General features: G+C 36.6%; 1 protein-coding gene across 1 annotated transcript in view; it reads left to right on the forward strand.

Moving 5' to 3' along the window:
- Nucleotides 1–18,924, forward strand: part of CTNNA3 (catenin alpha 3) — a 1,601,008-nt gene that overhangs the window by 1,295,016 nt on the left and 287,068 nt on the right. Inside the window, exon 13 of the mRNA XM_049790484.1 lies at nt 14,326–14,477. Within this exon, the coding sequence (XP_049646441.1) occupies nt 14,326–14,477 (152 nt within the window). The remainder of the gene's footprint in view (nt 1–14,325; nt 14,478–18,924) is intronic.

Here is an 18,924-nt window from a genome sequence, read left to right on the forward strand (position 1 = left end):
GATTGTTCATAAACAAAGTTTGATATGTGATATGTATAAAAAACCTGTCCTAGAGGGGAAAACAATCAGCATCTTAATTCAGTCTAATCCCTCTGTTAGTTTATTATTTGTAGTATTTTTTCTTTTTTTGGAGATAGTGATGATATTTGAAATGTAGCTGATGGTATTGATTATGTAAATTGACCTTGTTAACCGTGTGGCATGTTTTAAAACACTTATTCATTATAATTCTTGATTCTCTTATTAGGAATATGAAAAAGCTCCCCCAATCACGAAATTACATGATATGTAATATGTGAAGGACCAAGTATATGCCTGACTCACCATATGATTTTCTAATATTTTTGAAAAATCTATAAAGCACAATTGTCAATGTTCAATAACCATAAAATAAAAAATAGCAATCACATTGATAATGTGAAAGCATACACATGCTTGATCGCATTTTATGCTATCACTAATTCTTACTAGTTGGTATAACTTCAAGAAATGATGAATTCATTTTGTGTAACTTTCAAAGACAAATTAGTAATTTTCAAAGATAATAGTAGAATTATTTTAAGCTGCTACATTAATATTATAAAGTATAACTTGGTTCACAAAATTTCAGATTATTAACTGTAATGAATAGGGGTTCTTTTTCGACCTACTCAATTCAATAATTATATATCTCGCCTACTTTCAAATGCTGATAGTAAATTTAGCAAGGATTAAGAAGAGATAAAATTTTTCTTAAATTATTACTGGAGAAATAATCAAAGCCTGGGTGATATTGGCTCTATAGGCTAATTAATCTCATTGCCGAAAATTAACATTAATTCCCACAGGACTACTGAGATGAGAAAGCCTCAAGGATTTTAATTATAAGTAAGAGGCTGTACAGCTTGGGGTTCAGGGAGCAGAACTTTGAGTCTTAATTACAAGCCCATTACTTACTTATTTATGTGACCTCACTTTCCTTATCAGTGAAATTAATATAGTAGTTCCTGTTTCAAAAAATATTGTTTATATTAAATGAAAAAGTGTACTATATGCATAACATGGTTCTAAGATGAGTAAGCAATCAATAAATATTATCATTTAAAATATTATATTTTAATACATCGGAGTATAGCTCATTAAAAAATTAAAAAACTACCTTAACATTTGGAGTATAAAATAGACAAAATACTTTAATTTGTATATCACAATGCTCAAAGGCCACTTTGTTTAATAAATCTACCCTTCAAGGTTTATCCTACCTGGTATTTTAATTCACTTAAGAAAATTTATGTAAGATAGCCTCCTTTTTGATCAATGATTGTACAACATGGTATATAATGTGTAAATCTCATATTCTTGAAATTAAGGTTTTGGATTCAAGATTGATTTGCCTATCTGTCTTGAATTTTTTATGTCTTCTAAATTGCATTCTTTGGGTACTTAATTATACTCATTTTGTATTTTCTTAAAAGCATTAAAAATCGTCCATTGGATGATCCAAACAGCATTGTATCCCTAATCAAGCACAAACACGCTAATATGTAAGCTAATGAAAAGTGGAATACGGGCCAAAGCGGTGGTACAGTGGTAGGGCATTAGCCTTGCATGTGGCTAACCTAGGACAGACCATGTTTCCATCCTCCGGCGTCTCATATGTTTTCCCAAGCCAGGGGCAAATTCTGAGCACATAGCCAGGAGTAACCTCTGAGTGTCATTGGGTGTGGCCTAACCACCCCCCCGAAAAAAGTGAAATACATATCAATTTTGAATACTTCAAAATGTTTTCATCTATGTGCCAGAAATTACACATTTGCTTCTGATATATTGTATTTTAATTAGTGTTAAATATTATTGACATAATATCAATATATACTTTTATATATTGATATACTGTATTATATAATATATCTTATTTAATAATGGTTATTATTATACCATTTAAGGTCTTTAGAGGAGTTAATATTAAATAATATAAAAATGAAAATATATTGTTATTTTTCTTATAATATATAAAATCTGTCTCATTTTATAACAAAACAGTGAAAACTAGACTTATATATGATTTTTTTCCGAGTTTATTTTTGTTTTGCCAAATGTACAAAACAAAATATCAATTTTATCATTGTGAAGATGGAATTTATAGCTTGAAGATGTTAATCTGATTATTATCACTGTAGGTTTAACTTTTTTATAGAAAAGGTAAATTTTTATTGGAGAAAATTATAAATTTTATAAACAGTAGAATATCACAATCTTTGAAAATCCATCTCATTTTATTTACGTATATTTTTTTATAATATATATAATTTTTATTTTGATCATAGTGTCTTACATATTGTTGACAATAACATTTTAGGTACATATTTACATAAAATCAGGGGGGATTCCCATCACCAATTTGTCCTCCCTACACCTCCGTTTTTGTTCTACCTCCCATTTCCTCTTCCCTCACCCCCAGGGAGGCTAGAATATGTGGTCCCCTCTGTATCCAACCCACTACTTAGTAGTCTTGCCCCTGTTTGGTCTTAATGCCTCCCTTATCTCCCCCTCTAACTGTAGGCAGGACTAGCTAATTCAAGTTGCATAATTTTGCCTGAAAAAGAGAAGATAAATAAACTGGGGTAAGAGTCTAATACTCCAAAAATGGATGGAATCCTTCTAGAGGCTCTCATCATCGATTTGGGAGATGAAGGAGAAAAAGAAGTTGAAACACTCCACCAGTACCAAAAAAAGAGTCAATTATCCAGTGGGGACTCCATCTATATCGATAAGCACCTCAAAAAAAAAAAAAACAGATGAAAAACAAAGCAAAACAAAACACAACAAACAACCAAAAACCAAACAAACAAACCAAAAACACGCATGGTCTTGAAATAAGAAACATGGCATAGCACATAACGAAAGAAGAGAAAAGAAGAGAAAAAAAAATAAGTATAATTGGGGACCACGATTTCAGTAGTCACACCCAAACAGAGAAATCGACCAAAATAGATAGGTATATAAAAATAATAGTAACAATAATAAATGAAGGGAAAAAAAAAATATATATATATATGAAATAACCAAGGTTTTGTGGTTTTTGTATTTTTGTTTTTTCCCCTCCTGCCCTGGCACAGTAAATATTGGGGTCATTCGAAAAGGAATTCACTTGGCCTAAGAAATATGGGGTTTCTCCGTCCTTGGAGTATACTGTCATGGGATCAGCTCTAGACTTTGCTCAGGATCATTTATTCTCCCGGTGGTGTTTTTTTTTTTTGTGTGTGTGGAAGACTTCTGCTCTGTCCAGGGTGATACAATCAGAGCTCTGTGTGTAGAGGTCTCCGTATCTGCACAGTCCTGAGGTGGGACTTATGATGAAGTCAGTCTTTGTGGTTCTAGAGGTTCTGTTGCCTCAGTGTCGTTTTAATCCATCTTCTGTGGTTGGTGATCTTGGTCTTTGCACTGAACCTAGGATGGCACCTAGGATAGCATCTTTCTTTGTGCTTCCAGAAGCCCCATTCAGTTGCAGTTGTCTCTGTCAGACCTTTGGGACTAGGGATCATGATTATTGTGCAAGTCATAGTGCAAACCCTGAACTAGGGCTTTTATATTGGGCCCAAGGTGTATACTGTCTGGTCGTGGTTCTAGTAGCCAGTCATCTGTAAGTCATGATCTTGGCTTTTGGACCTACCAAATGGTGCCGCGTCTTCTGGTTTTGTCTTGTCGTTAGCTGGTAAGGTATGCTAATCTGCTCTCAGGACAAGTTGTTCGCATTTTCCTCATTGTCAGGATATCATGTTAGAGCTGGCCCTTGTTGTTGACCCCGCAGTATTAAGGCTGGCTCAGATGGAGTTTGTTTCCTGTAGCTGTTGTGAAGAGCTGTGCCGATTCTATGTCTGGGATCCAGATTTCAAGGCTGGATGAATGGTATCTAATCACCTGAGGTCTAAGCTGATTCCACATGACATATTTTCAAGGTAGGAGATATCCCTGTATTGTAAACAACTATGAGTTCCTATCTCTAGTAGATAAGAGCTCTTTTTGTTTTATATATATATATATATATATATATATATATATATATATATATATATATATATATATATGTAAGATTTCCCCTTTATTTAGTGTGTCTTTGCAGGGGGAAATGGTGCTACATTATATTGTCGGTGTAGCTGGGGGTGGACAGAGGGTATAAGAGACACAGGTCACATACCCAAAAATGATAAAAATAAAAATAAAAATTAAAAAAAAAAGAAAGAAGAAATAAATAAAAATGTATGTGCTCGCAAATGTATATGTAGGACCAACATTTAAAAAAAAATAAATAAATTTAAGAAAAGAAGAAAAATGAGTTCGCGAAGGTTTTAAAGGGCCAAAGTGGTGCAAAAGACTACCTTACATTTGGGGGAGAGCAGGTAACGAGGTGGTGTATTACAGGTCCTATGCCTATGTTGGAAGTACAGTTTTTCCCATTGTCTTTTGGGTTTTTGTTGTAATGTGTGGGTTCTCAGGCATCTTCCTATCCCACCCCCTGACCTTCTTCAGGTTGGTAAAAATTTGCGGCAGGGAGGTCTTGGAAGAATTCTTGCATTGGGGATACTTTTGGACCTAGGTCCGGTTTCAAGTAACAGTCCACATTAGGGGGAGTTGGTAGGGAGGGCCTCGCAGCATGAGTCCGCAGGGGAGTTGGCTGTCTTTTCTTGTCCGGGACGAGGTGTGGGTTTGACTGGGTGTCCCTTCTCTTGGGTGCTGGGTACTGGTTCGTTGGGGTAGGAGGTCGATCTTGTTGCCTAATAGATTAAGGACTGAGGGTGAAGTGTTTTAATATAGAGGGAGGTCTGGATGGGATTGAGGGGTGGAGGGATAGTTGGGTTTCCAGAGGGGGGAAAGGGTAAGGTGAATGGAAGGGGTAGGGAGGGAGAAAAGAGAAAAATACATTAGAAAGAAAGGGAGAAAAGAAAAGATAGAAAGTAAAGAAAAGAATAAAAGAGAAAAAAATCAAAAAGCAAGTGGTGAGAAGAGAGGAGAGAATAACAAGGGAATGCTAGTTTGCTTGAATGTGTTCAGTGAATAGAGCATGTAGTTTGAGTCTGTTCGTCGCTGTTACTGCTTCGGTGGTTTGACTGGTCACGTGCTTGAAACCCTAAAAGAAGGTAAACCTAGAGATAAAGTGTATGTTAAAGAGATTTCTCAAAAAAAAAAAAAAGAGTTTTCTCGGGGTCATCTCGTAGTGCAAACTAGGTATGGTATCTCGTGTGGTATCCCGAGCTGCCATCTTAGCTTGTCCGCCCTTTGTATCCAAGAACGCCTGTGGACAGAGAAGCTGAGAGGTTATTTTACATATAGTAAGATAGAGGCATTAATACGTAGTGTTATGGGATGTTTCCATTGGAGTCAGTGGTTTGCCTTGGTATTCTTTACCTGTGTTCCTGTATACGATCTCTACAGGACTATTATGAGCCCTTGTTGTAGAAGGTTGATTACGTAGCTGTTCTCTCTATGCTGCTGTTCTGGTGTTGCTGTTTTCTTCGTGGTATAATGTGTAGTCGAAAGTTTGTGTTGTTAGTTTTTCATGTGTTTTGGGCACTGTTCCCAGGTATATGTTGACTATTACAGTGTTTGGAGTTTCTATCCTGTTAGACCCTGTTATTTGATTGTTAAGTATTAGTTGTGATTAAGATGTATGTTCTATGTGCTTCAGAATAGTGCTACCATTCTGTGTTTATCTTTTGTCTTCTGACTTACTTTGTTTAACATAACATGATCTAGGTCCATCCACGTTGCTGCAAAATCTGTGATTGTATCGTTTCTGACTGCCATGTAATATTCCATTGTGTATAGATACCACATCTTAATGATCCATTCATCTGTTGTTGGACATCGCGGTTGGTTCCAAGATTTGGCTATTATACTGAGTGCTGCGATAAATAGTGGGGTGCACACGTATTTTGGGATGAATGTTCTTCCACCTTGGGGGTATATACCTAGGAGTGCAATTGCTGGGTCAAAAGGGAGCTCAATTCTGAGTTCTTTGAACACTCTCCAGACTGTTCTCCATAGATGTTGGACTAGGGGGCATTCCCACCAGCAGTGGATGAGGGTTCCCTTCATACCGCATCCCCGCCAACAAAGATTGTTCTCAGTATTTTTGATGTGAGCCATCCTCACTGGTGTAAGGTGGTATCTCATTGTTGTCTTGATTTGGATCTCTCTGATGATGAGTGAAGGTGAGCATGTTTTCATGTGTTTGTTAGCCATCCTTCTGTCTTCCTCAGAAAAGTGTCTATTCATTTCTTCTCCCCATTTTTTTATGGCTTTATTTGGTTTTGAGGGGCTCAGTTTTCTGAGTGCTTTGTAAGTTCTAGATATCAGCCCTTTATCTGATATGTCTAGTGAAAAGATTTTTTCCCATTCTGTTAACTGTCTTCTTGCATAAAGTAAGGTTTCTTTCGACATGCAGAAGCTTTTTAGTTTGATGTAGTCCCATTTGTTTATGTTTGCTGCTAAGGTTCTTGCCATTGGTGTTCCATTCTCGAAGACCTTTTTGATATATAGGTCTTCAAGTGTTCTCCCTATTTTATTCTCAATAAATTTTATAGATTCGGGTCTGATTTCAAGGTCTTTGATCCATTTTGAGTTGACTTTTGTATAAGGAGTGAGGTATGGGTTGATTTTCACTTTCGTACATGTGGTTTTCCAGTTGTGCCAACACCATTTGTTGAATAGGCTTTCTTTGTTCCATTTCAGATTCTTGCCTCTTTTATCAAATATTAGTTGGCTGTATATCTGGGGGTTTATGTCTGGGAAATCTGTTTGAACCCACTGGTCTGAGGTCCTGTCTCTGTTCCAGTACCATGCTGTTTTGATTACTATGGCTTTATAGTATAGTTTCAAGTTAGGTAAGGAGATTCCACCCAGCTTCTTGTTTTTGAGTATGTGTTTGGCTATCCTGGCTCTTTTGTGGTTCCAGATGAATTTTGTGATTGATTGTTCTATTTCTTTAAAGAATTGTGTCTGGATTTGGATAGGGATTGCATTAAATCTATATAGAAGTTTGGGTAGGATAGTCATTTTGACTATGTTAATTCTACCTATCCATGAGCATGGGATGTTCTTCCATTTCTTTAGATCGTCTTCAATTTCTTTCTGAAGCGTTTTGAAGTTTCCCTGGTATAGGTCTTTCACTTCTCTTGTAAGGTTGATTCCTAGATACTTGATATTTTTTGATACTATCTTAAATGGGATTGCATTTTTAATCTCTCTCTCCTCAGCTTCATTGTTTGTATATAGAAACGCAACTGTCTTTTGTGTATTGACTTTGTATCCAGCCACTTTGCTGTATTGGCTGATTGTTTCTAGGAGTTTTACTGTGGACTCTTTAGGGTTTTCGATGTATATCATCATATCGTCGGCAAATAGAGATAGCTTGTGTTCCTCTTTCCCTATTTGAATTCCTTTGATTCCCTTCTCTTGTCGGATTGCTATTGCTAGGACTTCTAAGGTTATATTGAATAAGAGTGGAGAGAGTGGACAGCCTTGTCTAGTTCCTGACCTTAGTGGGAATGCTTCTAGTTTCTCGCCATTAAGTATAATGTTGGCTGTAGGCTTTTCATATATAGCTGTAACTATCTTGAGGAAAGTTCCTTCTAACCCTATTTTGCTGAGTGTCTTTAACATGAAAGGATGTTGGATTTTGTCAAACGCCTTCTCTGCATCGATTGATATGATCATGTGGTTTTTGTCTTTCATGTTGTTGATGTGATGTATCAGATTGATTGATTTGCGTATGTTGAACCAACCTTGCATTCCTGGTATGAATCCCACTTGGTCGTGATGTATGATCTTTTTGATGAAGTGTTGGATTCGGTTTGCTAAGATTTTGTTAAGTATCTTTGCATCTATGTTCATTAGTGAGATTGGTCTGTAGTTTTCTTTTTTGGTGGTGTCTTTGCCTTCTTTGGGAATGAGTGTGATATTAGCCTCATAAAAGGAGTTGGGGAGGATTCCTGTTTTTTCTATGGTTTGGAAAAGCCTATGGAAAAGTGGTAGTAAGTCTTCTTGAAATGTTTGATAGAATTCACCTGTAAATCCATCTGGGCCTGGGCTTTTGTTCTTAGGGAGTTTTTTAATTACATCTTCAATTTCCTCTGAGGTGATTGGTCTGTTTAGTCTTTCTAGATCCTCCTTTTCCAGTCTTGGAATAGGGTGTTTGTCCAAGAATCTGTCGATTTCTACTGGGTTCTCTAACCTAGTTGAGTATAGTTGTTCATAATATGATCTCATGATGTGTTGTATTTCTTGGGGTTCTGTTGTAATCTCTCCCCTTTCATTTGTGATCCTACTGATTTGGGTGTTTTCCCTCTTTTTTTTGGTGAGTTTTGCCAATGGTTTGTCTATCTTGTTTATTTTTTCGAAAAACCAACTCCTGGTCTCGTTGATTTTTTGTATTGTTTTCTTGGTTTCGATGTTGTATTTCTGCTCTGGTTTTTATTATTTCTTGCCTTCTGGTTGTGGTTGGATTCCTCTGTTGCTGTTGTTCCAGTTCTTTGAGGTGATCTTTTAAACTGTTGGTTTTGTTGTTTTCCTGTTTCTTGACATAGGCCTGTATTGCTATGAGTTTCCCCCTAATTACTGCTTTTGCTGTGTCCCATAAGTTTTGACATGTTGTCTCTTCATTGTCATTTGTCTCAAGGAATCTTTTTATTTCTTCCTTGAGTTGTTCTTTGATCCAGCTGTTGTTGAGCAGCATGTTGTTTAATCTCCAGGTATTAGTTTTTCTCCATTGCTTCTTCTTGACATCAATTTTAACCTCTGTTGCATAGTGATCTGAAAGGGTACTTCTTATGATCCTTACCTTTGTGGTCTTATATAGGTTGGCTTTGTATCCTAAGACATGATCTATTCTGGAGAAGGTTCCATGTGGGTTTGAGAAGAATGTGTATTCTGCTTTCTGGGGATGGAGGGCTCTATATAAATCTATTAGCCCTAAATCTTCTAATTTTTCATTTAGAGCTCTTATTTCTTTGCTATTTTTCTGTTTGGTGGATCTGTCCAATGGTGATAGTGGAGTATTGAGGTCCCCTACTATTATCACATTTCCCTTCATGTGTTTCTCCAGGTTTGCCAGTAGTTGCCTCACATATTTTGCTGACTCTACATTAGGTGCATAGATATTGACCAGGGTTAGTGTTTCTTGATCTAATGTTCCCCTGATCAGTAAGTAGTGACCCTCTTTGTCTCTGATCACTTTCTTGAGGTTGAATACAATTTGGTCTGATATAAGAATGGCTGTCCCTGCTCTTTTTTGTTTTCCATTGGCCTGAATAATTACTTTCCATCCTTTTATTCTAAGCCTGTGCTTATCCTGTAACTGTAGGTGTGTTTCTTGCAGACAGCAGAAGTCCGGTTTATTTTTCCTAACCCAGTTCTCTACTATGTGTCTTTTAATTGGAGAGTTCAGTCCATTCACATTTAGGGAAATTATTGATAGAGAGGACTGTTGTGCCGTTGTATTGTGTGGAGTGGTTGTTGTTACAATCGGGGGTTTGGATTGTGTAATTCATCTCTGAGTAAGTCGTTTTGGATCGGCTTGGTTTGCACAAATAGTTCAAGTTCGTTCATGTTTGAGAATGTTTTTATTCTGCCCTCCCATATGAATGATAGTTTTGCTGGGTATTGGACCCTGGGTTGGAAATTTCTTTCATTCAGTCGTGTAAATATGTCATTCCACTGTCTTCTTGCTTGAATTATTTCAAATGGGAGATCCGGTTTGATTCTTATGTCCTTTCCTTTGTACTTGAGGTTTTTTTCTCCCTTATTGCTTTCAGGAGTTCCTCTTTCTCTTTGTTTTTTGCCATTTGGATTATTATGTGTCTTGGTGTTGGCTTATTAGGGTCTATTTTATTAGGGACTCTCTTGACTTCCTGGATTTGTCCTGAAGTGTCTTTCCAGAGGGTGGGGAAGTTCTCTGTTATTATCTCCCTGACTACCTGTTCTTCCCCTTTCCCTATTTCCTCCCCTTCTGGTATACCCACAATTCTTAGATTGTTTCTTTTGTCCTTGTTCATTAGATATTGGATTTTTCCTTCCAGTGCTTTGCCTTTTATTTCTTTGTTGGTTTCTTGATCTTTTTTTGATTGTAGTTTTCCTTCGAGTTCTTCGATGTGCTTCTCCAACTCTGTGTTTCTGCTCGTAAGGCTTGTTACTTTGTCTCTTAAGTCCTTCACTTCTTTTTGTATGGTCTCTCTCATGTTCTTTGACATTTCTTCTTTAATTTGGCTGATTCGTTCTTCCATGGTGTTCTTATATTCGGTAGCTAGGGTTTCTTTCATTACTGTTAGTAATTCCTGCATTTCCTTCCTCATTACCGTTTTTAAGTCTTCTTCCCCTGGATCTGTGCGATTTGGTGGACTTGGGAACTTGCTAGGATTTGTCATGGTGTCTCCAGTTATTAGGGATTTCCTTGATTTGTGCATGGTTCTTTGTATTTAATGGTGTGCTTTGGAGTGCTGTGGCTTCTTTTTTCGGCCTGCTTGTTCCCCTTCCTGAAGGTGGTTCTAGAGGGGCCTGTTGGGTGAGCTTGTTGAACCTAGCTCTTTCTCCTCCCCTTTGCTGCCTAGGGGTCAGCCTTCCCTGTGGGTCTTGTCCCTTTTCTGCTCCTTAGTTCTGTCAGCGGTGCAGTTCCGCTCCTGGCCACAATGTTTGCTGGCGCTGTTGAGCCTAGTTCTCTATCCCCCCTCCTCTCTCCGAGAGTCAATGGAGCTCCGTCCCCTCCAAGCCTCCGTTGAAGGAGTTCCTTTCGCCCAACCCAGAGCTCTCGTCCTTGGGGAGCCCCTGGTCCACTCCAGGGCCCTAGGGGATGGACTGTTCTAGGTCACCTGAGGGGCCAGACGACTGGCCCTATCTCCCTTGTCTATTCGGGTTGTTCAAGTTGCCCTTCCAGGTGCCTACCCAGAGGAAGGGACTCCCTAAAGCCACTCTCCTCAGCGCTTGTGGTTCCTGGGGAAGGGGCTCGGCCTGGCAGCAGCGGGGGAACGGGCCTTACAAGGCCGTTTCCGCGCCTCCCGGGTTCGCAGGGAAGGGGCTCAGCCTGGCAGCCGCGGGGGACCGGGCCTTACCTGGCCGATTCCGCGCCTCCCGGGTTCGCAGGGGAAGGGGCTCGGCCTGGCAGCCGCGGGGGAACGGGCCTTCTATTTACGTATATTTTAAACTTAACAGAGAATGTAAAAGTGGCTACAAGGAACTTTTGTGGTTGTTTTAATTTCTATTCTAGAAACTATTAGAAAAAGAAAGATAATTGGACACACTGTCTTAACTGTTACACATTTCTCTCCAAGTAAGAAACATTCTTAATTACTTAAGTTTCCTGATTCTGAACAAAAACCTATGTTATACTAAAATGCAAGCAGACTATGTTGCATTGTACCTCGATTTCTTTATAGTTTTATGTTGTCTTATCTATTTTTCAATTAACTTTCTATGTCATTATAGACTCATGGGATAAAATTATAAAATAATGCAAGGGACCATTGAAAAATTACACACAGTATAACTCATTTATTAAAAAATAGTTATTAAATAGCCAGAAAAGACAGAGGTAAAGGAATTTTACCTCACATATTTCCAGTCCATGATCAACTCAGCATTGCATGTAAGCACCCCAAGCTATTTGGAACAATTTCTAGCAGTGAATCTGGAGTCAAAAGCGTCAGTGTATGACCCAGGAAACAAAGGTCAACAAAAACTGAATTGTCAATATTAATTTCTGTATGATACTTTTGTGCTTAATATTACTTTTATCAATAAAATTATAATGAACCCGAAAGATGAGAGGATGTGGTCAGGAATATGGCTCTAGTGAGCACTCAGGCAGGAGCCAATGAGTGGGCAACAAATTAATAAACACCTTTATGGTAGAGAAAATTGTACTTAGCAAACATTTGAATATATACAGAGATTAGTAGTGTGGTATAGCCAAGAAGCAGCCTTCATGGATGATGAGACAACCAGATAGAAAATGGAGTAACTTGGGGAGAGAGAAATAAGGTTTTTTCAAGTAGAATTATATGTGTGTATGTATATTCATACCTTTATTCAGGATGAGGTATTATGAATAATTCAAAAATATTTTAAAATGAGTAGTTAATATATAGTTCTAATTTCAGGACCCACATAGTTCCATTAAGATTAGAGATCTTTTTCTGTAATCATATACATATAGATGGTATTTATGATTTACTGCATTTCCCCCAAGACAAAAATGTGTGCTAGCATCTCCTTGGACTTGCCATTCTATCCACTGAAATTGAAGCAATGACTTAATGGAATCACATATAGAATCTTCCAAAAGAAATTTATGTGAAGATAGAAATGTTCAATAAATCCATTATTCAAACAATAGTTAATAGCTATATATGTGTTTTAAACTCTTGAAATATGGAATGACTTGAAGCACTAGATTTTAAATTTTATCTAAATGTAATGAATTAAAATTTTACAAAAGCATGAGTTAAGATGACATTTGTATTGGAAATTACGCTTAGATAATGGACTAAGGAGATAAAGAAAGACACAGTGGTAATGCTGGCACATAGAGGAACATAAAGTAGCTAAGTAGTTGGGGTATAAATGCAATATCTTAGAAGGTAGAGAATAGAAGTGATTGAATAAAATGTGAGAATCAGGTACATCAACAATGCTTCCCATTGTAAAGAAGATGGCAAGTAGAATGTGAAAGGATGCTGTGCATTTTATGCAGATAGAGACTTAGAAGAGAAAAAAGATATTTTAATATTTGTACCATAAAATCATTCCATTTTCTCTATTAAAAATCATTATTTAGCATTAAATTATCATATTCTCCTTGAAGTAATATGCTTATTTGATAATTTCAATTAAATGTTCTATTTAGAAACTCAGATCCTTTTGACAATATTTGTATCTATGATCGTATTTTTTATGTTTACAAAAATATGTTTTTATTTTATAATTATATTCAGTTATTAGTCATAATAAGTATTTTTGTTTTCTCCCAGATTCTATTGGATGTGAGAAATTGTTATGGGTGTTATACAATTTTGGTAAAGACATAAATGATATAAAATATAGTGGTTTATTTTATTTTTTAATAACATGCCTTTGATTCTTCTTATTTTCATAGATCCATCCCCAATTATCATAACAAAACAGGATTTTTTCCTATGGTTTTTATGAGAGAAAATACGTTTAAATTAATAAATAAATTTTAAAAGAAATAATTAAGTAAACACAGGTTCAAGTCAAAGACTGGAACACAGTCTTATTGCAAACAATTTCATTAAAATATCTAGAGTGACCACACTTACATGTCACTCAACATAGACTTCAAATTAAAAATGTCTAAAAGGTGGCCAGAGCAATATTGCAGCAGTATGGCATTTGCCTTGCATGCAGCTGACACAGGGTAGACCTGGGTTCAATCTCCGGCATCCCATCTGGCCCTCAACCCAGGAGTGATTTCTAAGCGCATAGCCAGGAGTATCCCTGAGAAAACCAAGAAGAGCTCACACTTAATCATTTGTTAACCTAGTGGTGAAACATGAAAATAAGTATAAAACAATAGTTAAAGAATCTGATGGAAGTTATTACAGCAACATAATATTAGTGGGAGATTATAAAATTACTCAATAACTACAGAATGGATTAACTAGGCAAAAACTCAGCAAGGAAACAAAGGCTTTGAACAAGGAATTGGAAGAGAATGGCCTAGTAGAAATGCAATGGGTCCTTACTCCCTCCAAAAGTTGACTACATGGTATTCACCACATACATATCATTCTCCATGATTGGCCACAAATTGTGTTATAGAATATGTCTCTATTAAAATCAAGAAGATATAAATTATATCAACTATCATTTTAGATCACAATGATTTGAAAATAAAAATTATATAAGCAGATAAAATATAAACAGGTAAAAAACTTAACACTTGTAAATCAAACACAAAGTAAATAAGGATTTTCTTAATTGAGAAAAATGCAAGCATTCAAAGAACAAATTTTGAATAAAATAAAAATAAAATAAACAGTTGGGTGACAACAAATTGCCATAGATGAAAGAGCTAGAAAATTGATCCTCCATAGAACTGGATTGAGGAACTGGGAAGGTTTTCCTTTGAGAGCATATTTTAAGGGATACTAGTATAGAGACGTGGACAGTCTGGTAGTGGGTGTGGTTTTGGAAATATTTATGTATGAAACTCTGATTAACTCTGATTATGATATACCATGAAATAAAACAATTTTTAAAGACATGATTAATTTGAAAATAATCCAAATTCCAAAATACAATGAAGTCACTAATCTATGTTCTTTCCTTTTACAGTAATTCCTGAATTTGAAAAACAAGTGAATATTGCCTTGGAAGCTTTAAGCAAAAATTATTTGGATGTGTTTGATGATAATCAATTTGTGGACGTCTCAAAGAAGATCTATGATACAATTCATGATATCAGATGTGCAGTCATGATGATCCGTGTAAGTTTGTTTTACTTTCCATTGAATTAGTGCAGCACTCTTCACCATCTGGAATGCCTGGAATGATTTTAAGAGATGTTTTATTTCTACACCATAATGCCAATGCTTAAATCCATTCAAACTCTAGCAACCATTAAAATCAAAGCATCCATTAAAATGATAGTATCATGTCCGATCTACTATTATAAATGATACTGTTCCTTATATACTTATTTATAACTTTTGTAGATGAGCACATTTTGCTGCTGAAAATATAAAAGATAGGATTTAATGTGTGTAGGATTTGTGGAGACGTTGCATAGGAGGATGAAGAAACAAATACAAGTGTATAATTTAATTGTGCTTTCATGAACATAAGGTAAAGGATCTTTCTCATCAATCTACTGGAATTGCTAGGCAGTATTTAGAAACTTGTTTTTGGCCAAGTCCTCTAAGATTACATCCTAAAACAAGGGTGTTTGCTATGAAATATCACATAGAGCTTTCAAGAACAAAAACACTTGAATTGTACCAGCCTATGCATTATCTGCCTGGGATTATACATGTCATTTTCCCTAAGAATTTGAATGGTTGTTCTAGTCCTCTGCTATATTTGTTTTTATGTCAGTGAGGGAGGCATTCTAGTGTTATTTTTAAAAGTGAATGTTCTTTTTTGGAAAACACTATGTAAAAATATGTAAATGTAAAGATATGGTAATGACTTATTATAGAATGAGTTTATTCAGCTGAAAATCCTGAACGAGGCATTTGTGTTAGTGTTCATTGATTTAGAAAGGGAAAGCATATATGTGCATAGAGAGAGAAAATACTCATGAAAGTGTAACTGAGATTCCCTGGGACCAGTTGGTACTTGTCCCATAAAAGAACTTAGTGGTAAACTTCTAGAATTTACACTCAGATGATCTCATTAGAGATGAACAAAATGAAGTTTATTCAACTAGTCATCCTGGCTTAAAGGCTACCTCCTCTTTACTAGTGTAATCAGGAACTCATATCTGGGCCCAGGTGGCAGGCCACTTATTTTAATAACTACGAATAGGCAAGTGAAGGCACATCTTTGTATAAGGAAGATTTAGTAGAGTTGCTGAGTACAGGTCACAAATATGAATAGACTTCTGCCTGACACTCTAAATTTGATTGATAAAATAATAAATTTGACCGATAAAGTGGTAAAAAGGACCAAAATTTGTTGCAGAGATTTGAGTCAATCCTGTACATCAGTTGAGAAGTCTGAATATACCAGGTCTGGTACAGTGAACTGCTCATAACAGAGAATCATTCAACTTAGTCCTATACTAAGTTTCTCCCCACACGAACAATTTCTTTTTTCTTTTCCCTCTATTTCTAATAAAATTGTCTAGCTTCTAAAAAATAAAAGGAGTCATTCAAGGACTCTGTAAGCAAAGGGGCCAACAGAAGTCAACAATTCTGGCTGAGCAGAAGAATGATTAGGGAGGATATTGTAAGAGACAAGCTGGAGAGGTCAAGTTATAAAATCGAGCACTGGGAGTTTGGGAAAACTTAAAAGCAAGCCAGTTATGGTTTGAAGAATCCATTTAGGATTTTGTATTTGCTCTCAGCCTGAATGTGTTTTCCTAGGATTGGGAGGCACGGGCACTTATCACATGTTGTCAAATTGCAAAACGCCCTTAAATTTCCTTTCTTGCAAAAGTGTATGCTTCTCCTGTGTGGGCTACTAGGGTTATGGATGAATGATAAGTCAAAGTTAGAAGGGGAGGTAGAATCTGGATAGAAGCACTCACAATGTGAAGAAGAAATATGATTTTCAGAAGATGGTCTGACCCAGAGTGAAAACCCTCCATTTCCAGTGTCCCTGGGTGGATATTTGAGACAATAAACCAGTGAAATAGTAGAGGTGAACCAAGGTAGGAAATGTATTTTTCCTGCAAAAGTCACCCTGGGATGACAAATTTCACTTTTTATCTCCCTCAATTGGATGCTGCAGTACCTAAAAGTGTCCGTATTGTTAAAGTTGCTTGCTTATAACCAATAAAATTATCTTGCCATAATGTATAGATATTTCTCATATCCAGCTGTCTTCTTTGGGGTATAAGAACAATTTACTGTAATCATTAATAGCCTTAGAGGGTAGTAATTTTTCCCTATACTCATCTCTTTTCAGAGGTAAAACTTCTATTTCTTTTAGCTTGTCCTCAAAGGAATAATTTAATGCTTGTTTTCTTTCTCGTTTTATTTAACTTTTCAACAAACTTTTCAAATGAAACTATCAAAGTGTATGCCCTAGTTAAGTTTTATCTATGTCTGATAAACAGGTAGACTCATAGCTTGCCTGTTCCTACTTCCTTTCACACAGTTTTATTCTGAAATCTTCCTCTCTTCCTCCCTCCTTCCCTCCTTTCCTCCCTTCCTTTCATCTCTCCCTTACTCCCTCAATTCCTCCCATCCCTCTTATTTTCTCCCTTCTCTATTCCTTCTTTTACTCTGTCTTTCCCTCCTTCCCTCCCTCTTTTCTTTTCCTTACTCCATCCATCCCTTCCCTCCCTCCCTCCCTCCCTCCCTCCCTCCCTTCCTTCCTTCCATCCTTCCTTCCTTCCTTCTTCCTTCCTTCCTTCCTTCCTTCCTTCTTCCTTTCTTCCTTCCTTCCTTTCTTCCTCCCTCCCTCCCTTTCTTCCTTCCTTCTTCCTTTCTTCCTTCCTTCCTTTCTTCCTCCCTCCCTCCCTTCCTTCATTCCTTCCTTCCTTCTTCCTTTCTTTCTTCTTTCCTTTCTTTCTCTCTCCCTTCTTTCTTTCCTTCCTTCCTTCTTCCTTTCTTCCTTCCTTCCTTTCTTCCTCCCTCCCTCCCTCCCTCCCTCCCTTCCTTCCTTCCTTCCTTCCTTCCTTCCTTCCTTCCTTCCTTCCTTCCTTCCTTCCTTCCTTCCTTCCTTTCTTCCTTCCTTCCTTCTTTCTTTCCTCCCATCCTTCCTTCTTTTCTTGTCTTTCCTTCCTTGCTTCCATCCATTGCCTTCCTTCTTTCCTCTCTTCCTTCTTTCCATCTTTCCCTCCATCCTCTTCCTTATTTTATTTTTCTTCTTTATATCTATATGAAAGACATATTTTACCACTGAGATTATTCACTTCACTAAATTCCTGAATACTTCTTCATGGAATACCTTAGATAGTTTTCAAATTTATTTGTGCACCATGTCTAAATATCAATTAGCAACTTTGATATATAATTTGAGTTTTAGACTAATATAAAAATATTGAATAAAATTGGTCCTTCATCTAATTATAATATAATTATAATCAGGACATCTGTGTTTAAAACCTTTCCCATTGTTACAGAATACAAGCTGTAGCTACTAACTGCACATTTGCTAATACTGGAAAGAAAAGGTTCTGTAAGAAAATAAACAACAACACAGCTTTAGTCAATTTCTACCCTGAACCAGAAATGATGAGGGATTTATTTTTACAACACCTCACCTCGCTCTTAATTTGTGTCCTGGGGTTTAAAAAAGGCTTGAAGGAAAAGTTGACAAACATAGAAAGGACTGTATGCTGTTGGAGAAAAAATGGTCTAATTATGCAATGATATGATAGAATCATTGGAACATCATGTCCTATTTTTTATCATATTTAATATTGCACTGTGGTATTTTTTCTGTATCTATAATCTACATTCTAGCTTCTTAAACTGGGGGTCTCATTTCTATACAGGGTGACATAGCTTTAAAATATTTGTTTTAAAAATACATGATTTAAAAATAAGTTAATTTTAATTTTATTAATATTTTGACATAACAAATATTTTATTTGACAGAGCACAAAACTTTATTTTTCCATGGGAAATTTTGTGACAGAAGAGCTCCCTTTTCCTGCCTTCTTCCAATTTTATTAAATGGTTATTAAATGCTGCTCAAAATTATTTCCTGTGTCTTTCGTATCCATAGCTCTCACTTTTAAAGTAGTAAAATCAAACAAAGCATTGTCTTAGGGTCAGAGAAACAGTACAGCGTGAGCGCCTTACTCATATAGAACTGGACTCTGGTTCATTCCACAGCATTCCATCCCCCCTGGTGTCCAATATGGTACCCTGATCCTCATCGGGAGTGATTCCTTAGGTAATTTTTATTTACTCTCTTAAATGTTTGAATGGAATACCTATTGTATATCCCTACATAAAAGGAGTCACATCAAAATGTTTATTGTGTAAAGGGATCATGAGTGAAAATTGTTTTTCTATTTTGCTTTTACTCTGGAGCCAGACCTGACACTTCTCAGGACATACTCCTTGCTCTGTGCTTAGGAATCACTCCTGGTGCTACTCAGAGAAATTTCGGGAAGTGTTGTGGGTCACACCTGAGTCTGCTCCATGCTAGCAACATACCTACCCACTGGGTTATTCTTTGAATCCATTATTAAAGAAAGTAAAAAGTTTAGATACCCATGAGGGTTTGCATATATGTAGTCAATCCTTTTCCTGT

This window comes from Suncus etruscus, chromosome 17, assembly GCF_024139225.1.
Source record: "Suncus etruscus isolate mSunEtr1 chromosome 17, mSunEtr1.pri.cur, whole genome shotgun sequence".
NCBI classification, from domain to species: domain Eukaryota; kingdom Metazoa; phylum Chordata; class Mammalia; order Eulipotyphla; family Soricidae; genus Suncus; species Suncus etruscus.